This window comes from Rosa chinensis, chromosome 5, assembly GCF_002994745.2.
Source record: "Rosa chinensis cultivar Old Blush chromosome 5, RchiOBHm-V2, whole genome shotgun sequence".
Lineage (NCBI taxonomy): Eukaryota > Viridiplantae > Streptophyta > Magnoliopsida > Rosales > Rosaceae > Rosa > Rosa chinensis.
In genome coordinates, this window is record NC_037092.1 from 7,857,464 (window position 1) to 7,882,171 (window position 24,708).

At 40.1% G+C, this 24,708-nt stretch overlaps 5 protein-coding genes across 5 annotated transcripts; 4 read left to right on the forward strand and 1 right to left on the reverse strand.

Moving 5' to 3' along the window:
• Positions 1-103: 103 nt before the first annotated feature.
• On the reverse strand, positions 104-2,229 carry LOC112166755 (IRK-interacting protein). Its single transcript, XM_024303658.2, has one exon. It carries the CDS (start codon positions 1,946-1,948, stop codon positions 599-601), a length of 1,350 nt encoding a protein of 449 aa, XP_024159426.1. The 5' UTR covers positions 1,949-2,229; the 3' UTR covers positions 104-598.
• Positions 2,230-9,960: 7,731 nt separating this feature from the next.
• LOC112203041 lies at positions 9,961-10,863 on the forward strand. Its single transcript, XM_024344069.1, has one exon. The coding sequence runs from the start codon at positions 9,961-9,963 to the stop codon at positions 10,861-10,863; it is 903 nt and encodes a 300-aa protein (XP_024199837.1).
• Positions 10,864-13,721: 2,858 nt separating this feature from the next.
• LOC112203042 lies at positions 13,722-15,281 on the forward strand. The gene has a single exon (XM_024344070.1). The coding sequence runs from the start codon at positions 13,722-13,724 to the stop codon at positions 15,279-15,281; it is 1,560 nt and encodes a 519-aa protein (XP_024199838.1).
• Positions 15,282-18,194: 2,913 nt separating this feature from the next.
• Positions 18,195-19,754, forward strand: LOC112203043. Its single transcript, XM_024344071.1, has one exon. The coding sequence runs from the start codon at positions 18,195-18,197 to the stop codon at positions 19,752-19,754; it is 1,560 nt and encodes a 519-aa protein (XP_024199839.1).
• Positions 19,755-22,676: 2,922 nt separating this feature from the next.
• LOC112203044 lies at positions 22,677-24,236 on the forward strand. Its single transcript, XM_024344072.1, has one exon. It carries the CDS (start codon positions 22,677-22,679, stop codon positions 24,234-24,236), a length of 1,560 nt encoding a protein of 519 aa, XP_024199840.1.
• Positions 24,237-24,708: the final 472 nt, after the last annotated feature.

The window sequence follows — 24,708 nt, forward strand, 5'->3', positions numbered from 1 at the left end:
AATATTTCAGTGCTGAAAGTTGTTGGATTAACTCATTATCTAAAGAATATCACAAACATTTACTAATCTAAAAACTCCATACTCTAAAGTTTAAAAATTCTGAATCACTTTAAAATTTTCACTAATTGCATTACATACACTTATTTCAATGACCTCACATAAATCATCACATTCATGTTGAATGTGTACCGAGTGGGTCGTCTGAACCCTAATATGGCTTTTCTCGATTGACATTGAACAACATAGTAGAATTTTCTTGATCCTATAATATTACACTAGCAGATTGCATTACAACAACTGCACAAAGACATTTCACCGAGAATTTTTACCTTAGCTACTTAGGACAGAAACCCCCAAATGACCCAATTTCAGAAAATATGGGTATGCTAAAAATTGCTTAGCTCACCTCAGGTAGGTGGAACTGTGAAAGAACCGGTGAAAAGAGCAGGACAAGTTAGAGAACCATTTTGGGGAAGACAACCCTATTACCTTTCTACTACAGCTAGCCTACACTTACCGCTATGGGACCGCAACAAATCCAACGGCTCTGATTTCATCATTTACATAAACTGCCTAAACCCACCGGAGCGAGCTAAGTTTAGTCGTAAATTCGCCGGAGATTACTCACCGGAGACAAGTAAACCAGGCTCTGAAACACCGTCTTCCCGATTCTGAACCCCGGCACGACGGTGAAGCTGACGGAAAACTCGGTGTCGGAGTCGTTGTTGACGGTGACGGACTCCATGAACACCTCTGAAAATCTGCGGTTTTTGTTGACCTGAAAGATCGAGACTTGTTGACCGAACGAGAATGCCAAGCAGTGTAGAAGCCAAACCCGCATCGACATTTCTGCAAAGGCTTCGAAAAACGGAGTGTCGGGAACCTCGCCGGAGTTTATGAGCTTTCTCTGGTTTAAGTTTCCGAAGAGGGAGCACTCCATTTTGGCGTGGACTAGTTGGAGGTACTTGGCTCTGGTGAACTTGCAAAACGACGCGCTGTGGTTTTGGGCGAGGAACGATTTTGGGTTTGCGGGGTTGAGCTTGTTGAACTGGTCGAAAAAGTGGTGGTGGGTTTTGTGATTGGGAGGGAATGAGTCGCTGGGGAGTCCGAAGTTGGGGTTGTTGAAGCCTTCGAGCATGGTTTTGCTGACGAAGGACTCGAATGCGAAGCAGCGATGGCTCTGTTTCGAGAACTCTGCTTCTGGCTCGATGAACTTGATGGCTGTGTCGAGGTCCCAGCTTGCGGATTCCATGTCTTTGATCATCAATCTGACAAAGCTTCGTATGGATCTTACCGTCTGCTGCTGAAACTGAGCGAAATGGGTTGCGGTTAGCTTCGAGAGGAGAAGATTGTCGAAGATTGAGAGAGGTCCGCTGGATTTGAGCTTGTATTCGAAGGAGTTGTTGGTTGAGACTAATTCTTCGAGTTCGGATTTGAGTGTGGAAATGCCTAAACCTTTGCGGTGAGCTTCGGACTCTAGTTTCTTGATGGTGATCTCGTATGTCTTCATTAGGCCCTGTTGCTCTTGAATCTCAGCCAGCATTAGAGTCACTTGCGGCGAGAGATCGAGCTCTTTCTTCAAGAAGCTGCGTTTGAGTTCTGAAATGGCTTTCAGCTCGTCCACGACGGCCTGGTCAGCCACCTGAATGGCTTCGTTGTTGTAAGGGTCTTGTGCCATTTGGAGCTCGGCATAGGCTGCTTTAATGGAAGTGATTCCGGCGAAGAGCTTGGCCAGTAAAGCCTCCATGACTGCTCTGTTCTTGGCTTTGAGATCCTGCATCTTTTCGAAATCGTACTCCTCTTTGGTGGCTTTGGTATTCGGTTTGAGCTTGCAAATGCCATTGTTGGAAGCGATTTTGGTGGCGGCTCGGAGGCTGATGATCTTGTGGAAAGTCCTGACCAGCTTGGTCCGCTTGATCGGAGCCGATTTGGGTCTGATAGTATCCATCTGGAAACAGTAAAAAAACAAAACTGAGAAGAAGATGGAGACCAAAAGAGCTAGACTTTAAGACAAAAACTTGTTGGGTGGGAGGGAATAAATGTGTTTGAAAGGGATTGAAGTTAATGAGAAAGCAGAGGCGCAAATCTTGACTAATGAGGTTGAAGAAGATAATCCGGAGATATGGAGGTGAGAAAAAAAAGGCCGGGGGGGTTATAAAGCGCGGGAAAAAGGAAAAGGAGGGAGAGATATAGATACTTGGGGGATCAGAACTGATAGAAAAAGTCGAGTGTGTATATGTTATTTTAGGGTTTTGGGGTGATGAGTTATAAATGGTGGTATACAGAGGGATTGATTGTGAGTAATTGATTGGTAACGTCTTATCATGGACCCTACTAGGTTAAGACTCTATCATCATCCATGGGATCCATGGGAGAGCCAGGAAGAAGACTCAGAGGTCAGTACTGTAAGACTGTTGTCACCAACATTGGTCAAATGATTAACAACCTTGGAGTAGTTGAGTGGGCGCTAGGAATCTTCAAATCCAAAAAAGAGCGCTCGTAGGAACCTTACAGTAGTTGAGTGGGAGCTAGGAACCTTACTGTAGTTGAGTTGGGTGCGGACTAGGGGTGGGCGCGGGTCGGGTCGGATCGGTTTTGGGCTAAAACCGCATCCGACCCGTATTCTTCGGTGGGCTAAATATTAGGACCGGAAACTGAATGTTAATGGAGTGGACCGAAAAATTCAGGTGACCCGAACTTTCAAGTCGACCCGGTTCGGTTTCGGGCCGTCGGCATCGTCGCTCATCGTCGTTGGAAAGTTGGGATCATCGTTGCAGATCGAAGGTTGAAGAGTCGGGCTTGGCGTTGTGCAGATCGAAGGCGTCGGTAGGCTGAGGATCGAGCTCGGCGTTGTGCAGATCGAAGGCATCGGCAGGCTGAGGATCAAGCTCGCGGCGTGGTGGTTATTGGTCGGTGGCTGTGAGAGACAGAGAGTGTTGGTCGAGAGAGATGACTGATGAGAGGCCGAGAGAGAGAGAGAGAGAGAGAGAGAGAGAGAGAGAGAGAGAGAGAGAGAGAGAGAGAGAGAGAGAGAGAGAGAGAACGGGAATAGGTTAGGGTTTTCTTTATGATCAGGTAAGGTCGAGTTCACATGAAACCCAATCAGAAGTTGACACGTATTAAAAATAATAAAAATTAATATTTTATATAAATTCGGCCAGTTCGGTTTATTTCGGTCGGTTCAGAGTAAGAACCCAGTTCAGGCCCGGTTCTATCCGGTTTGGTATGGTTTGATGCATTTTCCTTAACTATTTCTTCCAGTTCGGTAACCGGAACCCATTTTCCGGGCCGGTTCGGCCGGTTTTCTGCTCCCGATTTGGTTTCTGCCCACCCCTAGTGCGGACGTCCGTACCTAAGTAAAAGGTACGGATTTCTTATTTTTCCCCACTTTTCGATCACACATTTACATCTTAACCATCCAGTTTTGAGGTCTTAATGTATAGATCATCTCTGTAAAATTTCAGCCAAATTGATGATCATTAAGGTATTCAAAACTGCAATTTACAACAATGAATACGAACGGTTCCGAATCTGTTGAACCGGAACCGTTCGTATTCATTGTTGTAAATTATAGTTTTGAATGCCTTAATGATCATCAATTTGGCTGAAATTTTGTAGAGATGATCTATACATTAGGACCTAAAAACTGGATGGTTAAGATGTAAATGTGTGATCGGAAAGTAGGGAAAAATAGGAAATCCGTACCTTTTGCTTAGGTACACGGACATCCGCACCCAAGAAACCATATATTTATATATATACAGGCCCGAAGGGCAGACGTCCGCACTGTCGCTAAAGTGTGGACGTCGACGCAGCAGGCGTTGACGACTGCGCGGGGCTTGCAGGAGGGAGGCTGGAGGCTTCCCGGACCGTTCTGGGCACTGTTCGAGGTCGGAGGAGGTCGGGCTTGCCGGTTTCTGGGCAGCCACCTCACCTGCTGTTGATATCTAAAAGTCCAGCGGTAGCTGGACCTAGCTAACGCTGATCCGGTGGGCGGATCAGTACTTGTGTTGTTCTCGAAGCTCCCGTTACCTGTCAAGTGAAATACAACGGACGTCAGAGGGAGACCGCGCCGGGCGGTCTTCTGCTCTCCGATGCCTAAGTTAGTCAATGTATTTGTGTTGACAAAGTAACAGTAGATAAGTATTGAATGCGTCCTCAATGAGGAGAGAGGAGAGAACCTTTTATAGGTGAGGAAGAGGTTGATCTTCTCTTTGTTTTCGATGTGGGACTGATATGCTTCAGTTCCCAGTTTCAGAAGCTTCTGATGCCATCTTGGCGTAGCGCGTGGCGGCGCGTCGACGGTGATCTGGAGGTGGTCCGACGCTGAGGCTGTAGCCTGCCTAGCGGTGTGTCTGCGTGTCATTCCTTTAGTTGGAATTAGTACCTTTGGCGGTACAATGAGCGTGGCCGATTATAGCTAATTATGTTTGCAAATGTACATGTATGTACACCTGCAACTGCAGGTTCTATGCAGCACCGCAAAACCAGTCGCCGACGACTCCACCCGACCGCAAGACCCCTGGCCTCCCTCCGGCAAGCCTAGCCGCGCCGCGCCGTCACCTCTAGATCGAGGCCGGAGCAGCAACATCCGCACTTTTTCTAGGTTGCGTACGTCCGCTCTCGAACAAAGGCCAGGGGCATCCCGAACGGCTTCACCATGAAGATGAAGGCCAAGGAGATCGAGGTCGAAGTTTCTGGGCAGCGACCTCACCTGAAACTTCAAGCCCAATGAAGGTGGACTACAAACTGGTAGCCGGCGAGTCCACCGGTAAGAAGACGCTCAAGATTGAGGCCTGGCCTCAGTCTGGCAAGAGCTGCGCAGCCGTTGGCGCGAGATCGCTGAGAAAGCATGGACATCAGCACTTTTGTGGCACTGCAAATGTCCGCTTCTTTTGATTCTCTCTGTGTATACTATATATATATATATATATATATATTATCCAGAGCGAAGTTTCGCTTTGAAATTAAAATGCGCATTTAAAGTTTATGGTCACTTTTCAGTCGCATATCTACATCTCGACCGTCCAGTTTTTAGTCACTAATGTATAGATCATCTCTGCAAATTTTCAACCAAATTGATGATCGTTAAAGTATCTAACTCGCTTAAATTAATTGATAAACAGAATTTATCCAACCTGAACCGTACTAGCTTTGATGCTAATGTGTTTACTATAATCGGAACGATTGTACAAGAAAGAGAAGAAGAAAAAGGGGTTTAGTTGATTTCATTTTCTTCTCTTAAATATGAAAGTGATGGTATATAACATTTAGTTTTGACAAGTATATATAACAAACTTTCATCAGCAAGTAATGTGGTTCTGAGAAGTTTAGCTAGAATATGCAATCTGCACAACATAAACAAGGAAAGGGATTCATCATGTTCTTGAATAAAAGAGGTTCTATAATTTGTTAAGAATAAACAGAAGCAAGACAAAGACAGGTTTTGGGGAAAACTATATGCTAGCGACACTGTTATAACAAATAGTTAATTATCTCTAATGAGTTTTTACCAGTTAAATATGCAGATTGTGTTGGTTGTTGCATTATTCTTTTGAACAGATCCAACGGTTTTCCTGCTTTTGGGCAGGCACAGATATGGTTCATTGGTTCTGAATTGATTGAATCTCTGCAATGCAGTATGGGACCTGATGGATGAGAGCTAGGAGTTGCATTTCAAAAGACACAGAGCCGAAAGCAGAATGTGACGATATCAACAGTAATCTGATTGATGTGGGCACCATAATTATTAGGTATTTTCAAGCGAGTAAGATCGCCAGCATCAATAGGTCTTATCAGATTAACCATTTATAATTGAATGGTGTTCGAAGTTACTTAATTCTAGTGATGCTTATCACCGTATTTTAGTTAAATTCATCGTGTTACTTGTATTCTAATTACGTAAAATTTTAAATTTTAAATTAAATTTTTTTATTTTGGAAAATAGAAATTTAAGTTTGCTACTAATTCAGACATTTTTCTTTATTGTGATGTTGAGAAGTCTAATGTGAGCAAACTAATGTGACTATTATATGTTGATGATGGACCAATCTAGTTTCAACCTTTGAACCACATAGTCCCCATTCAACTTATATGTTTCATTCTTTGCTTTTATACCTTGAACATGCATTGCCCCAGTCCCACAAGGATAATTAACGATAATATTCAAGAAATGGAGCTAGTAATTATAAAAAGATAGATAGCTATGATAGAGATAGTGGACAGTTGATAACTTTGGTATATGTTTCAAAATTCAAATTAGTGCGCGTTCGACATTATTATAGACAAGTAGGGCAATCAAACGTTAATATAATGAAATCACTCCCATCCCTGCCCAAAAAGTATATAGCTTAGACTGCTCAGTGCCTTGGTCATAGAAAACTCCCTGCACTTTGATTCTAGGATATAAAACTACGGGATTTGTATTCGTTTATGATAGAAAAACAGAGAAAATAACCTTTTTTGCTACTGTTTTATATTAACACTCATGACATATGCTTGTTGAGAACTTGAGATGAACTTGCAGGCTTTGAAAAAGAAGGGATCAATGAGATTGTGCATGTCCATAATTAGCCTTCATTAAGGATGGTTTGTATAGACCATGTACTTTTGTTCGACACTCGCTTGTAAGTTTAATTAGGCTCAATCATGGGACCAGAAACATATCTACTCCAAGTTTCCAACGCATGCAATTAGTTCCATCATTATCATTCTCATTTAAGTTTGCTTTGCATTTCATGTTTATTGAAATACAACAACATTTTGATTAAATTTTTACCATACTGTAGGCTCATCGAACTTCTAAGAAAATGTTCAAAAAACAAAATAGATCAATACCTCACCATAAATGATTGTTGAGAGTATAAATCTCACATGGAAAAATTGGACCTTGCTTATAGGTTTCTAAGGGTTTGGGGCACTCCATCCATTGTCAATTGATTTTGGATGCGAACCCCAGATTACTTTATTATGGTACCAGAGCGGGTTATTCCACGTGTGCATGCCTTGTGCCTACACGTGCTCTACGTCACACAATATAAATTGTCCACGTGTATGACTTGAAAATTCGTCACATGTGTGGGGACGTGTTGAGAATATAAATCCCACACGAGAAAAATGGGGCTTTGCCAATGTTTTGGATGCGAACCCTAGATTACTCTATCAATGATCACTTTAAGAGTGAACCAAATGAAAATAGCTTGGTCATTGATATAAATGCAATTTCTCGGATAAAACTGGAATGAAAATAATAAAAATCAAATGAGACAAATTTATTGCAAGAATGATTTGTAATGATTCTTCAAGACAAAACTAAATATTAAAACCTTTTTTTTTTTTGGTCAATTGAATATTAAAACTTTTTGTATTCTCTTTTACGAATGTTCTCTCTATATCCGGACATATATGTATAATCTAGTAATTGGTTATATCAAAATTATACAACACAACATTTTTCTTTCTTGGCATGCAACTTTGCTTTAGGATATATCATTATGTAGACTAAGACATGTCTTACACCAATTTTTTAGTTGAAATTTTCATGATCTAAAAGTTTCTTCGTTGTCTATCTATAATATATAGCCATATTCATGCTGAATTATTTCATCCAAGGAGCTTCTTGGTGAAGAAATAGAAGACAATTTGATTATATATATAATGGCAAGCAAACTTGAGAGTATGTAGAATGATTTGTTTGCATTATAATTATGTTTTCCAAATAATACTCTTTGTCCTAATAATACAACTTCATGATTTCTCTACATCACTTTTTTTCAGCATGATAGATATAATTTTATTAACCTCCGCCGGTCCTCCCCATGATTCATATTAGTGCAACTTTGTTTTTTTTTTTTGTCAAAATATTAGTGAATCAGTTAAACTTGGGGATGCATTTCAGTCTCAAGTTGAAACAAATTTTGAGAATATTCTAGTGAGAATATGTAAATGGTTGCTAGGGGGTACACGTTCATACTTCATAATACACAAAAATCTGTATTTATATCATTGTAGTCATGTGTACTTACTTTATTACTTAGGCTCGCATGAGCCCTCGTTTTGGGCTGCTACGAATTCGAGAAGAAAAAGTTATGGGTGCCAAAACGTACTGGCAGCAAAATGTTGGATGAAAAACTATCAATTTTGAAACAATAAGTACGTTGCAATGCGTTTGTTAAGATTAACACGTCGAGTGTAACATGTTTATTGAAATACAACATTTTGATTAAATTTTTACCATACTGTAGGCTCATCGAACTTCTACGAAAATGTTCGAAAAACATAATAGATCAATACCTCACCATAAATGATTGTTGAGAGTATAAATCCCACATGGGAAAAATTGGACCTTGCTTATAGGTTTCTAAGAGTTTGGGGCACTCCATCCATTGTCAATTGATTTTGGATGCGAACCCCAGATTACTTTATTATGGTACCAGAGCGGGTTATCCCACGTGTGCATGCCTTGTGCCTACACGTGCTTGACGTCACCCAATATAAGGTGTTCACGTGTATGACTTGAAAATTCGTCACACGTGCGGGGACGTGTTGAGAATATAAATCCCACATGAGAAAATGGGGTTTTGCCAATTGGTTTTGAATGCGAACCCAAGATTACTTTATCATTGATCACTTTAAGAGTGAACCAAATGAAAATAGCTTGGTCATTGATATAAATGCAATTTCTCGGATAAAACAGGAATGAAAATAATAAAAATCAAATGAGACAAATTTATTGCAAGAATGAGTTGTAATGATTCTTCAAGACAAAACTAAATATTAAAACCTTTTTTTTTTTGGTCAATTGAATATTAAAACTTTTTGTATTCTCTTTTACGAATGTTCTCTCTATATCCGGATGGACCGGACATATATGTATAATCTAGTAATTGTTTATATCAAAATTATACAACACAACATTTTTCTTTCTTGGCATGCAACTTTGCTTTAGGATATATCATTACGTAGACTAAGACATGTCTTACACCAATTTTTTAGTTGAAATTTTCATGATCTAAAAGTTTCTTCATTGTCTATCTGTAAAATATAGCCATATTCATGCCTTATTATTTCATCCAGGCAACTTCTTGGTGAAGAAATAGGAAACAATTTGATTATTAGTGTAGTGTAAATTACGATAACAAGAGAACTTTTCTGCTTTAAGTTTGTAAGTAATAATTTCTTTCGTATAGGACTGCACATAATTTCCATGCTTATAAATAGCATGTATGGAGCAAGATGTCTATCCGCACAAACAAGATCACAGAACTAGAGGGATCTATCATCTATATATTTCATTCAGAAAATGTCGTTCCTATTACCACCCACTATTACTCTGAAATCATCCTATTTCAACCAGTACGTGAACTACAGCAATGATTCTGATTCCAAAACGCATGGCTTTCTCAAAGTCAACGGATCAAATGTCTTCAGCTCGTTAGCAAAGTTCGAAGTGGTGACGGCCAATACAGGGACGGGACTAGTCCATATAAGGTGCTCCCAGAATAGAAAGTTCATGCGAACGAGAATTGAGGGTGATGTGCACCTTTCTCCGGAGGCTGATGAACCAGAGGAGGACTAATCCAAATGGTCGTGCACACTATTTGAGCCTCAAGCAGCTGTAGATGGCAACCCCGACAAAGCCCCGTTGTTCCATGTCCAAGCAAAGCGATATGCAACGGTATTGGACGATGGTGGAGTAAGGTTCTTCAAATTAGATGACGGTCAGAGCGATCAGGGTATCTTCGATATCACTGACTGGCAGTCATTGGTGATATTGCCAAAGCATCTGGCCTTCAAAGCCACCAACAACCTTTACCTTCAGCTTGGGGAAAGTAATCAGCTCAGGTTCGTGTCCACCGATAAAGGGGATTCCTGCTTCGTGGTTCGAAGTGTCCACAGATGGCGATGGAATGGTGAAAATCAAGTGGTACAAGAACAATTCCTACCTGAGGTTCGGCGGCAATGACTACAGCAAATGGATTTTTTGCTGATGGAGGCAGCGCCTCGAAACCTCCCACCTTGTTTTTGCCAATCAAGGTCGACACTAGTGCGGCCGCTCTCAAATGCTTGGGCAATGACAAGTTTTGTGCCATACACACCTATGAGTATGATTATACAGACGGTTTGAACGCGCCTGACACTAGTGCCAGCATTTCAAACTTGTCACGCTGGGGGCTGGAAGAGCTTGTTCTCTCTAGGAGAATCTATAATGCCGACTTTGACCTTAAGAATGCCATAATCTACGGCGAGACCCCAGTCACCATGGCCACCGCAAACGCGAGCAACAATGCCTCAGCAGAAAACACTGTAGAATTCAAGTTTGCATACAAGGATGGTAAGAGCAGCACGTGGAAGGCCAGCCACTCGTGGATGATAGGCATGAGTGTCTCTACCAGCCTCAAAATTCCATTCATCGGCGGTACTGACGTCACTGCTAAAGCGGAGTATTCTGGATACTATGAGTGGGGAGAGACCATTACATCTGAAAACATATTGGAGACCACCTACAAGGCTACAGTGCCGGCAAACACTTCTATATATGTGAGCCTGATGGCGACCAAGGGAAGTTGTGACGTGCCTTACTCGTATTATCAGAAGGACGTGCTTTATAACGGTAAATCCGTTATCTATACGAAGGATGATGGGGTGTACACGAGTGTCAATTCATACAATTTCCGCTACGAGACTACAGCACGGAAAGAGCCGGTATCTATAGCTGATTTGCAGGACCCGTCGGCTGACCCCACCACAGAGCAGATGTTGCCGGACCCATCAGTCGACCCCACCATAGAACAAATGATACTTGAGCCCGTGCCGTCTGGATCAACCACCAGAGTGCAACACAAGTTCAAAAGCATAGCTTGATTTAGCAGAAGAGTGAGGGTTGTGGGGTAGTATCCAGAAACCCTCACGAGACAGACTCGTCCTGTAATGACTCATACATATCTACGGGTTGAAAGGCTTGTTGCATATGCTCAATGCAATCGACTATCCTGCGAAAGTGGAATTTATGCTTTCTGTTTTTCCAGTTTTTTGCTTTGATTGTCGTGCGCGCGCGCACCTCAGTTTGTGTGTTTTATTGTCTAAGGAATAAAATTTGCACTTGCTTTTATCTTACTTCGGGAGGAATTAAGTACTTGCGAATGCCCCACTATTTTACATGCATGATTATTCAAGATATCACAATTAGTTTATCAAAGATGTTTGTGATCTCAATATATTGTTCTTGGAACTAATCTGTTGTAGTATAAAATTGAAACCTAACCTATATATGAAAAAGAAAATGATCTTTCATATTCTACATTGTTACTTATGAATGCACTTAGTGTTCTACATTGTGCAGTAATTCTTAACCAGCAAGAATTTGGGGATGGTTCAAAGGAATCAACATATGCTGAAATTGCAACACTAGCGTTAGATGATCTTGATCTAAAGGTTGGTAGATCTGAAGATTAAAATGCCAATAACTCAAGGGCACCGGGAGGTGCACGTGATACTGAGAAGCCTTGTTCTTTGGGAGATTACCAGCTGGCTTCATGGGTAAGATGCTGGTGTACAGTAGTGGTGCTATCAAGCTGAAGCTAAGAGAAATCCTAACTGCCTCAGTATTCACACAAATAGGGATTTACTTGAACAAATGTTTATTTATTTTCGCTACTTTTTATACCTCATGATTAATTATTAAAAAATATATATATTGTTTCACTGCTACTCTTTTTTTTTTTTTTTTGCAAATATAATGGATAGACTCAGATTCAGGTCGATCATAAATTATAATAGAATTTATTTTGTATTCCCTCACCAATATGCGTTCAACATATATTGCAGCGGAAGGGTATGTAACGGTCGTAAAGGTAGTACGGTTCAAGTTGGATAGATTTAGTTCGTCCATTGGTTTAAGCGAATTATCAATGTCTTAATGATCCATCAATTTGGCTGAAAATTTACAGAGATGATCTATACATTAGTACCTAAAAACTGAACGGTCAAGATGTGCATATGCGATCGTAAAGTGATCCTAAACTCTAAATGCGCATTTTAATTTCATAGTGAAGCTTCGCTTTAGATTAGATGATAATGGCAAGCAAACTTGAGAGTATATAGCATGATTTGTTTGCATTGTAATTATGTTTTCCAAATAATACTCTTTGTCCTAATAATACAACTTCATGATTTCTCTACATCACTTTTCTTCAGCACAATAGATATAATTTTATTAACCTCTTCTGGTCCTCCCCATGATTCATATTAGTGCAACTTTGTTTTTTTTGGTCAAAATATTAGTGAATCAGTTAAACTTGGGGATTCATTTCAATCTCAAGTTGAAACAAATTTTGAGAATATTCTAGTGAGAATATGTAAATGGTTCCTGGGGGGTACACGTTCAAAATTCATAATACACAAAAATCTGTATTTATATCATTGTAGTCATGTGTACTAACTTTATTACTTTGGCTCGCATGAGCCCTCGTTTTGGGCTGCTACGAATTCGAGAAGAAAAAGTTATGGGTGCCAAAACGTACTGGCAGCAAAATGTTGGATGAAAAACTATCAATTTTGAAACAATAAGTACGTTGCAATGCGTTTGTTAAGATTAACACGTCGAGTGTAACATGTTTATTGAAATACAACAACATTTTGATTAAATTTTTACCATACTGTAGGCTCATCGAACTTCTACGAAAATGTTCGAAAAACATAATAGATCAATACCTCACCATAAATGATTGTTGAGAGTATAAATCCCACATGGGAAAAATTGGACCTTGCTTATAGGTTTCTAAGAGTTTGGGGCACTCCATCCATTGTCAATTGATTTTGGATGCGAACCCCAGATTACTTTATTATGGTACCAGAGCGGGTTATCCCACGTGTGCATGCCTTGTGCCTACACGTGCTTGACGTCACCCAATATAAGGTGTTCACGTGTATGACTTGAAAATTCGTCACACGTGCGGGGACGTGTTGAGAATATAAATCCCACATGAGAAAAATGGGGCTATGCCAATTGGTTTTGGATGCGAACCCAAGATTACTTTATCAATGATCACTTTATGAGTGAACCAAATGAAAATAGCTTGGTCATTGATATAAATGCAACTTCTCGGATAAAACTGGAATGAAAATAATTAAAATCAAATGAGACAAATTTATTGCAAGAATGAGTTGTAATGATTCTTCAAGACAAAACTAAATATTAAAACCTTTTTTTTTTTGGTCAATTGAATATTAAAACTTTTTGTATTCTCTTTTACGAATGTTCTCTCTATATCCAGACGGACCTGACATATATGTATAATCTAGTAATTGTTTATATCAAAGTTATACAACACAACATTTTTCTTTCTTGGCATGCAACTTTGCTTTAGGATATATCATTACGTAGACTAAGACATGTCTTACACCAATTTTTTAGTTGAAATTTTCATGATCTAAAAGTTTCTTCATTGTCTATCTGTAAAATATAGCCATATTCATGCCTTATTATTTCATCCAGGGAGCTTCTTGGTGAAGAAATAGGAGACAATTTGATTATTAGTGTAGTGTAAATTACGATAACAAGAGAACTTTTCTGCTTTAAGTTTGTAAGTAATAATTTCTTTCGTATAGGACTGCACATAATTACCATGCTTATAAATAGCATGTATGGAGCAAGATGTCTATCCACACAAACAAGATCACAGAACTAGAGGGATCTATCATCTATATATTTCATTCAGAAAATGTCGTTCCTATTACCACCCACTATTACTCTGAAATCATCCTATTTCAACCAGTACGTGAACTACAGCAATGATTCTGATTCTGAAACGCATGGCTTTCTCAAAGTCAACGGATCAAATGTCTTCAGCTCGTTAGCAAAGTTCGAAGTGGTGACGGCCAATACTGGGATGGGACTAGTCCATATAAGGTGCTCCCAGAATAGAAAGTTCCTGCGAACGAGAATTGAGGGTGATGTGTACCTTTCTCCGGAGGCTGATGAACCAGAGGAGGACCAATCCAAATGGTCGTGCACACTATTTGAGCCTCAAGCAGCTGTAGATGGCAACCCCGACAAAGCCCGGTTGTTCCATGTCCAAGCAAAGCGATATGCAACGGTATTGGACGATGGTGGAGTAAGGTTCTTCAAATTAGATGACGGTCAGAGTGATCAGGGTATCTTCGATATCACTGACTGGCAGTCATTGGTGATATTGCCAAAGCATGTGGCCTTCAAAGCCAACAACAACCTTTACCTTCAGCTTGGGGAAAGTAATCAGCTCAGGTTCGTGTCCACCGATAAGGGGATTCCTGCTTCGTGGTTCGAAGTGTCCACAGATGGCGATGGAATGGTGAAAATCAAATGCTACAAGAACAATTCCTACCTGAGGTTCGGCGGCAGTGACTACAGCAACTGGATTTTTGCTGACGGAGGCAGCGCATCGAAACCTCCCACCTTGTTTTTGCCAATCAAGGTCGACACTAGTGCGGCCGCTCTCAAATGCTTGGGCAACGACAAATTTTGCGCCCTACACACCTATGAGTATGATTATACAGACGGTCTGAACGCGCCTGACACTAGTACAAGCATTTCAAACTTGTCACGCTGGGGGCTGGAAGAGCTTGTTCTCTCTAGGAGAATCTATAATGCCGACTTTGACCTTAAGAATGCCATAATCTACGGCGAGACCCCGGTCACCATGGCCACCGCAAACGCGAGCAACAATACCTCAGCAGAAAACACTGTGGAATTCAAGTTTGCATACAAGGATGGTAAGAGCAGCACGTGGAAGGCCAGCCACTCGTGGATGATAGGCATGAGTGTCTCTGCCAGCTTCAAAATTCCATTCATCGGCGGTACTGACGTCACTGCTCAAGCAGAGTATTCCGGATCCTATGAGTGGGGAGAGACCATTACATCTGAAAACACATTGGAGACCACCTACAAGGCTACAGTGCCGGCAAACACTTCTATAACTGTGAGCCTGATGGCGACCAAGGGAAGTTGTGACGTGCCTTACTCGTATTATCAGAAGGACGTGCTTTATAACGGTAAATCCGTTATCTATAAGAAGGATGATGGGGTGTACACGGGTGTCAATTCATACAATTTCCGCTACGAGACTACAGCACGGAAAGAGCCGGTATCTATAGCTGATTTGCTGGACCCGTCGGCCGACCCAACCACAGAGCAGATGTTGCCGGACCCATCGGTCGACCCCACCATAGAACAAATGATACCTGAGCCTGTGCCGTCTGGATCAACCACCAGAGTGCAAAACAAGTTCAAAACCATAGCTTGATTTAGCAGAAGAGTGACGGTTGTGGGGTAGCATCCAGAAACCCTCACGAGACAGACTCGTCCTGTAATGACTCATACATATCTACGGGTTGAAAGGCTTGTTGCATATGCTCAATGCAATCGACTATCCTGCGAAAGTGGAATTTATGCTTTCTGTTTTTCCAGTTTTTTGCTTTGATTATCGTGTGCGCGCGCACCTCTGTTTGTGTGTTTTATTGCCTAAGGAATAAAATTTGCATTTGCTTTTATCTAGCTTCGGGAGGAATTAAGTACTTGCGAATGCCTCACTATTTTACATGCATGATTGTTCAAGATATCACAATTACTTTATCAAAGATGTTTGTGATCTCAATATATTGTTCGTGGAACTAATCTGTTGTAGTATAAAATTGAAAACTAACCTATATATGAAAAAGAAAATGATCTTTCATATTCTACGTTGTTACATATGAATGCACTTAGTGTTCTACATTGTGCAGCAATTCTTAACCAGCAAGAATTTGGGGATGGTTCAGAGGAATCAACTTATGTTGAAATTGCAACACCAGCGTCAGATGATCTTGATCTAAAGGTTGGTAGATCTGAAGATTAAAATGCCAATAACTCAGGGGCACGGGGAGGTGCACGTAATACTGAGAAGCCTTGTTCTTTGGGTGATTACCAGCTGGCTTCATGGGTAAGATGCTGGTGTACAGTAGTGGTGCTATCAAGCTGAAGCTAAGAGAAATGCTAACTGCCTCAATATTCACACAAATAGGGATTTACTTGAACAAATGTTTATTTATTTTCGCTACTTTTTATACCTCGTGATTAATTATTAAAATATTTATATTGTTTAACTGCTACTCTTTTTTTTTTTTTTTGCAAATAAAATGGATAGACTTAGGTTCAGGTCGATCATAAATTATAATAGGATTTATTTTTGTATCCCTCACCAATATGCGTTCAACATATATTGCAGCGGAAGGGTATGTAACGGTCGTAAAGGTAGTACGGTTCAAGTTGGATAGATTTAGTCCGTCCATTGGTTTAAGCAAATTATCAAAGTCTTAATGATCATCAATTTGGCTGAAAATTTACAGAGACGATCTATACATTAGTACCTAAAAACTTAACGGTCAAGATATGCATATGCGACCGAAAAGTGATCCTAAACTCTAAATGCGCACTTTAATTTCATAGTGAAGCTTCGCTTTAGATTAGATTTGTATGTACACGTATGTGTGTGTGTCTATATATATATATATATATATATATATGTATGTATATAATGGCACGCAAACTTGAGAGTATGTAGCATGATTTGTTTGCATTGTAATTATGTTTTCCAAATAATACTCTTTGTCCTAATAATACAACTTCATGATTTCTCTACATCACTTTTCTTCAGCACAATAGATATAATTTTATTAACCTCTTCTGGTCCTCCCCATGATTCATATTAGTGCAACTTTGTTTTTTTGGTCAAAATATTAGTGAATCAGTTAAACTTGGGGATTCATTTCAATCTCAAGTTGAAACAAATTTTGAGAATATTCTAGTGAGAATATGTAAATGGTTGCTAAGGGGTACACATTCATACTTCATAATACACAAAAATCTGTATTTATATCATTGTAGTCATGTGTACTAACTTTATTACTTTGGCTCGCATGAGCCCTCGTTTTGGGCTGCTACGAATTCGAGAAGAAAAAGTTATGGGTGCCAAAACGTACTGGCAGCAAAATGTTGGATGAAAAACTATCAATTTTGAAACAATAAGTACGTTGCAATGCGTTTGTTAAGATTAACACGTCGAGTGTAACATGTTTATTGAAATACAACAACATTTTGATTAAATTTTTACCATACTGTAGGCTCATCGAACTTCTACGAAAATGTTCGAAAAACATAATAGATCAATACCTCACCATAAATGATTGTTGAGAGTATAAATCCCACATGGGAAAAATTGGACCTTGCTTATAGGTTTCTAAGAGTTTGGGGCACTCCATCCATTGTCAATTGATTTTGGATGCGAACCCCAGATTACTTTATTATGGTACCAGAGCGGGTTATCCCACGTGTGCATGCCTTGTGCCTACACGTGCTTGACGTCACCCAATATAAGGTGTTCACGTGTATGACTTGAAAATTCGTCACACGTGCGGGGACGTGTTGAGAATATAAATCCCACATGAGAAAAATGGGGCTATGCCAATTGGTTTTGGATGCGAACCCAAGATTACTTTATCAATGATCACTTTATGAGTGAACCAAATGAAAATAGCTTGGTCATTGATATAAATGCAACTTCTCGGATAAAACTGGAATGAAAATAATTAAAATCAAATGAGACAAATTTATTGCAAGAATGAGTTGTAATGATTCTTCAAGACAAAACTAAATATTAAAACCTTTTTTTTTTGGTCAATTGAATATTAAAACTTTTTGTATTCTCTTTTACGAATGTTCTCTCTATATCCAGACGGACCTGACATATATGTATAATCTAGTAATTGTTTATATCAAAGTTATACAACACAACATTTTTCTTTCTTGGCATGCAACTTTGCTTTAGGATATATCATTACGTAGACTAAGACATGTCTTACACCAATTTTTTAGTTGAAATTTTCATGATCTAAAAGTTTCTTCATTGTCTATCTGTAAAATATAGCCATATTCATGCCTTATTATTTCATCCAGGGAGCTTCTTGGTGAAGAAATAGGAGACAATTTGATTATTAGTGTAGTGTAAATTACGATAACAAGAGAACTTTTCTGCTTTAAGTTTGTAAGTAATAATTTCTTTCGTATAGGACTGCACATAATTACCATGCTTATAAATAGCATGTATGGAGCAAGATGTCTATCCACACAAACAAGATCACAGAACTAGAGGGATCTATCATCTATATATTTCATTCAGAAAATGTCGTTCCTATTACCACCCACTATTACTCTGAAATCATCCTATTTCAACCAGTACGTGAACTACAGCAATGATTCTGATTCTGAAACGCATGGCTTTCTCAAAGTCAACGGATCAAATGTCTTCAGCTCGTTAGCAAAGTTCGAAGTGGTGACGGCCAATACTGGGATGGGACTAGTCCATATAAGGTGCTCCCAGAATAGAAAGTTCCTGCGAACGAGAATTGAGGGTGATGTGTACCTTTCTCCGGAGGCTGATGAACCAGAGGAGGACCAATCCAAATGGTCGTGCACACTATTTGAGCCTCAAGCAGCTGTAGATGGCAACCCCGACAAAGCCCGGTTGTTCCATGTCCAAGCAAAGCGATATGCAACGGTATTGGACGATGGTGGAGTAAGGTTCTTCAAATTAGATGACGGTCAGAGTGATCAGGGTATCTTCGATATCACTGACTGGCAGTCATTGGTGATATTGCCAAAGCATGTGGCCTTCAAAGCCAACAACAACCTTTACCTTCAGCTTGGGGAAAGTAATCAGCTCAGGTTCGTGTCCACCGATAAGGGGATTCCTGCTTCGTGGTTCGAAGTGTCCACAGATGGCGATGGAATGGTGAAAATCAAATGCTACAAGAACAATTCCTACCTGAGGTTCGGCGGCAGTGACTACAGCAACTGGATTTTTGCTGACGGAGGCAGCGCATCGAAACCTCCCACCTTGTTTTTGCCAATCAAGGTCGACACTAGTGCGGCCGCTCTCAAATGCTTGGGCAACGACAAATTTTGCGCCCTACACACCTATGAGTATGATTATACAGACGGTCTGAACGCGCCTGACACTAGTACAAGCATTTCAAACTTGTCACGCTGGGGGCTGGAAGAGCTTGTTCTCTCTAGGAGAATCTATAATGCCGACTTTGACCTTAAGAATGCCATAATCTACGGCGAGACCCCGGTCACCATGGCCACCGCAAACGCGAGCAACAATACCTCAGCAGAAAACACTGTGGAATTCAAGTTTGCATACAAGGATGGTAAGAGCAGCACGTGGAAGGCCAGCCACTCGTGGATGATAGGCATGAGTGTCTCTGCCAGCTTCAAAATTCCATTCATCGGCGGTACTGACGTCACTGCTCAAGCAGAGTATTCCGGATCCTATGAGTGGGGAGAGACCATTACATCTGAAAACACATTGGAGACCACCTACAAGGCTACAGTGCCGGCAAACACTTCTATAACTGTGAGCCTGATGGCGACCAAGGGAAGTTGTGACGTGCCTTACTCGTATTATCAGAAGGACGTGCTTTATAACGGTAAATCCGTTATCTATAAGAAGGATGATGGGGTGTACACGGGTGTCAATTCATACAATTTCCGCTACGAGACTACAGCACGGAAAGAGCCGGTATCTATAGCTGATTTGCTGGACCCGTCGGCCGACCCAACCACAGAGCAGATGTTGCCGGACCCATCGGTCGACCCCACCATAGAACAAATGATACCTGAGCCTGTGCCGTCTGGATCAACCACCAGAGTGCAAAACAAGTTCAAAACCATAGCTTGATTTAGCAGAAGAGTGACGGTTGTGGGGTAGCATCCAGAAACCCTCACGAGACAGACTCGTCCTGTAATGACTCATACATATCTACGGGTTGAAAGGCTTGTTGCATATGCTCAATGCAATCGACTATCCTGCGAAAGTGGAATTTATGCTTTCTGTTTTTCCAGTTTTTTGCTTTGATTATCGTGTGCGCGCGCACCTCTGTTTGTGTGTTTTATTGCCTAAGGAATAAAATTTGCATTTGCTTTTATCTAGCTTCGGGAGGAATTAAGTACTTGCGAATGCCTCACTATTTTACATGCATGATTGTTCAAGATATCACAATTACTTTATCAAAGATGTTTGTGATCTCAATATATTGTTCGTGGAACTAATCTGTTGTAGTATAAAATTGAAAACTAACCTATATATGAAAAAGAAAATGATCTTTCATATTCTACGTTGTTACATATGAATGCACTTAGTGTTCTACATTGTGCAGCAATTCTTAACCAGCAAGAATTTGGGGATGGTTCAGAGGAATCAACTTATGTTGAAATTGCAACACCAGCGTCAGATGATCTTGATCTAAAGGTTGGTAGATCTGAAGATTAAAATGCCAATAACTCAGGGGCACGGGGAGGTGCACGTAATACTGAGAAGCCTTGTTCTTTGGGTGATTACCAGCTGGCTTCATGGGTAAGATGCTGGTGTACAGTAGTGGTGCTATCAAGCTGAAGCTAAGAGAAATGCTAACTGCCTCAATATTCACACAAATAGGGATTTACTTGAACAAATGTTTATTTATTTTCGCTACTTTTTATACCTCGTGATTAATTATTAAAATATTTATATTGTTTAACTGCTACTCTTTTTTTTTTTTTTTTGCAAATAAAATGGATAGACTTAGGTTCAGGTCGATCATAAATTATAATAGGATTTATTTTTGTATCCCTCACCAATATGCGTTCAACATATATTGCAGCGGAAGGGTATGTAACGGTCGTAAAGGTAGTACGGTTCAAGTTGGATAGATTTAGTCCGTCCATTGGTTTAAGCAAATTATCAAAGTCTTAATGATCATCAATTTGGCTGAAAATTTACAGAGACGATCTATACATTAGTACCTAAAAACTTAACGGTCAAGATATGCATATGCGACCGAAAAGTGATCCTAAACTCTAAATGCGCACTTTAATTTCATAGTGAAGCTTCGCTTTAGATTAGATTTGTATGTACACGTATGTGTGTGTGTCTATATATATATATATATATATATATATATATATGTATGTATATAATGGCACGCAAACTTGAGAGTATGTAGCATGATTTGTTTGCATTGTAATTATGTTTTCCAAATAATACTCTTTGTCCTAATAATACAACTTCATGATTTCTCTACATCACTTTTCTTCAGCACAATAGATATAATTTTATTAACCTCTTCTGGTCCTCCCCATGATTCATATTAGTGCAACTTTGTTTTTTTTGGTCAAAATATTAGTGAATCAGTTAAACTTGGGGATTCATTTCAATCTCAAGTTGAAACAAATTTTGAGAATATTCTAGTGAGAATATGTAAATGGTTGCTAAGGGGTACACATTCATACTTCATAATACACAAAAATCTGTATTTATATCATTGTAGTCATGTGTACTAACTTTATTACTTTGGCTCGCATGAGCCCTCGTTTTGGGCTGCTACGAATTCGAGAAGAAAAAGTTATGGGTGCCAAAACGTACTGGCAGCAAAATGTTGGATGAAAAACTATCAATTTTGAAACAATAAGTACGTTGCAATGCGTTTGTTAAGATTAACACGTCGAGTGTAACATGTTTATTGAAATACAACAACATTTTGATTAAATTTTTACCATACTGTAGGCTCATCGAACTTCTACGAAAATGTTCGAAAAACATAATAGATCAATACCTCACCATAAATGATTGTTGAGAGTATAAATCCCACATGGGAAAAATTGGACCTTGCTTATAGGTTTCTAAGAGTTTGGGGCACTCCATCCATTGTCAATTGATTTTGGATGCGAACCCCAGATTACTTTATTATGGTACCAGAGCGGGTTATCCCACGTGTGCATGCCTTGTGCCTACACGTGCTTGACGTCACCCAATATAAGGTGTTCACGTGTATGACTTGAAAATTCGTCACACGTGCGGGGACGTGTTGAGAATATAAATCCCACATGAGAAAAATGGGGCTATGCCAATTGGTTTTGGATGCGAACCCAAGATTACTTTATCAATGATCACTTTATGAGTGAACCAAATGAAAATAGCTTGGTCATTGATATAAATGCAACTTCTCGGATAAAACTGGAATGAAAATAATTAAAATCAAATGAGACAAATTTATTGCAAGAATGAGTTGTAATGATTCTTCAAGACAAAACTAAATATTAAAACCTTTTTTTTTTTGGTCAATTGAATATTAAAACTTTTTGTATTCTCTTTTACGAATGTTCTCTCTATATCCAGACGGACCTGACATATATGTATAATCTAGTAATTGTTTATATCAAAGTTATACAACACAACATTTTTCTTTCTTGGCATGCAACTTTGCTTTAGGATATATCATTACGTAGACTAAGACATGTCTTACACCAATTTTTTAGTTGAAATTTTCATGATCTAAAAGTTTCTTCATTGTCTATCTGTAAAATATAGCCATATTCATGCCTTATTATTTCATCCAGGGAGCTTCTTGGTGAAGAAATAGGAGACAATTTGATTATTAGTGTAGTGTAAATTACGATAACAAGAGAACTTTTCTGCTTTAAGTTTGTAAGTAATAATTTCTTTCGTATAGGACTGCACATAATTACCATGCTTATAAATAGCATGTATGGAGCAAGATGTCTATCCACACAAACAAGATCACAGAACTAGAGGGATCTATCATCTATATATTTCATTCAGAAAATGTCGTTCCTATTACCACCCACTATTACTCTGAAATCATCCTATTTCAACCAGTACGTGAACTACAGCAATGATTCTGATTCTGAAACGCATGGCTTTCTCAAAGTCAACGGATCAAATGTCTTCAGCTCGTTAGCAAAGTTCGAAGTGGTGACGGCCAATACTGGGATGGGACTAGTCCATATAAGGTGCTCCCAGAATAGAAAGTTCCTGCGAACGAGAATTGAGGGTGATGTGTACCTTTCTCCGGAGGCTGATGAACCAGAGGAGGACCAATCCAAATGGTCGTGCACACTATTTGAGCCTCAAGCAGCTGTAGATGGCAACCCCGACAAAGCCCGGTTGTTCCATGTCCAAGCAAAGCGATATGCAACGGTATTGGACGATGGTGGAGTAAGGTTCTTCAAATTAGATGACGGTCAGAGTGATCAGGGTATCTTCGATATCACTGACTGGCAGTCATTGGTGATATTGCCAAAGCATGTGGCCTTCAAAGCCAACAACAACCTTTACCTTCAGCTTGGGGAAAGTAATCAGCTCAGGTTCGTGTCCACCGATAAGGGGATTCCTGCTTCGTGGTTCGAAGTGTCCACAGATGGCGATGGAATGGTGAAAATCAAATGCTACAAGAACAATTCCTACCTGAGGTTCGGCGGCAGTGACTACAGCAACTGGATTTTTGCTGACGGAGGCAGCGCATCGAAACCTCCCACCTTGTTTTTGCCAATCAAGGTCGACACTAGTGCGGCCGCTCTCAAATGCTTGGGCAACGACAAATTTTGCGCCCTACACACCTATGAGTATGATTATACAGACGGTCTGAACGCGCCTGACACTAGTACAAGCATTTCAAACTTGTCACGCTGGGGGCTGGAAGAGCTTGTTCTCTCTAGGAGAATCTATAATGCCGACTTTGACCTTAAGAATGCCATAATCTACGGCGAGACCCCGGTCACCATGGCCACCGCAAACGCGAGCAACAATACCTCAGCAGAAAACACTGTGGAATTCAAGTTTGCATACAAGGATGGTAAGAGCAGCACGTGGAAGGCCAGCCACTCGTGGATGATAGGCATGAGTGTCTCTGCCAGCTTCAAAATTCCATTCATCGGCGGTACTGACGTCACTGCTCAAGCAGAGTATTCCGGATCCTATGAGTGGGGAGAGACCATTACATCTGAAAACACATTGGAGACCACCTACAAGGCTACAGTGCCGGCAAACACTTCTATAACTGTGAGCCTGATGGCGACCAAGGGAAGTTGTGACGTGCCTTACTCGTATTATCAGAAGGACGTGCTTTATAACGGTAAATCCGTTATCTATAAGAAGGATGATGGGGTGTACACGGGTGTCAATTCATACAATTTCCGCTACGAGACTACAGCACGGAAAGAGCCGGTATCTATAGCTGATTTGCTGGACCCGTCGGCCGACCCAACCACAGAGCAGATGTTGCCGGACCCATCGGTCGACCCCACCATAGAACAAATGATACCTGAGCCCGTGCCGTCTGGATCAACCACCAGAGTGCAAAACAAGTTCAAAACCATAGCTTGATTTAGCAGAAGAGTGACGGTTGTGGGGTAGCATCCAGAAACCCTCACGAGACAGACTCGTCCTGTAATGACTCATACATATCTACGGGTTGAAAGGCTTGTTGCATATGCTCAATGCAATCGACTATCCTGCGAAAGTGGAATTTATGCTTTCTGTTTTTCCAGTTTTTTGCTTTGATTATCGTGTGCGCGCGCACCTCTGTTTGTGTGTTTTATTGCCTAAGGAATAAAATTTGCATTTGCTTTTATCTAGCTTCGGGAGGAATTAAGTACTTGCGAATGCCTCACTATTTTACATGCATGATTGTTCAAGATATCACAATTACTTTATCAAAGATGTTTGTGATCTCAATATATTGTTCGTGGAACTAATCTGTTGTAGTATAAAATTGAAAACTAACCTATATATGAAAAAGAAAATGATCTTTCATATTCTACGTTGTTACATATGAATGCACTTAGTGTTCTACATT

Bases quoted from the DNA above. Each gene is read 5' to 3' on its own strand.
- LOC112166755 (XM_024303658.2), bottom strand. From the start codon at position 1,948: ATGGATACTATCAGACCCAAATCGGCTCCGATCAAGCGGACCAAGCTG.
- LOC112203041 (XM_024344069.1), top strand. From the start codon at position 9,961: ATGACTACAGCAAATGGATTTTTTGCTGATGGAGGCAGCGCCTCGAAA.
- LOC112203042 (XM_024344070.1), top strand. From the start codon at position 13,722: ATGTCGTTCCTATTACCACCCACTATTACTCTGAAATCATCCTATTTC.
- LOC112203043 (XM_024344071.1), top strand. From the start codon at position 18,195: ATGTCGTTCCTATTACCACCCACTATTACTCTGAAATCATCCTATTTC.
- LOC112203044 (XM_024344072.1), top strand. From the start codon at position 22,677: ATGTCGTTCCTATTACCACCCACTATTACTCTGAAATCATCCTATTTC.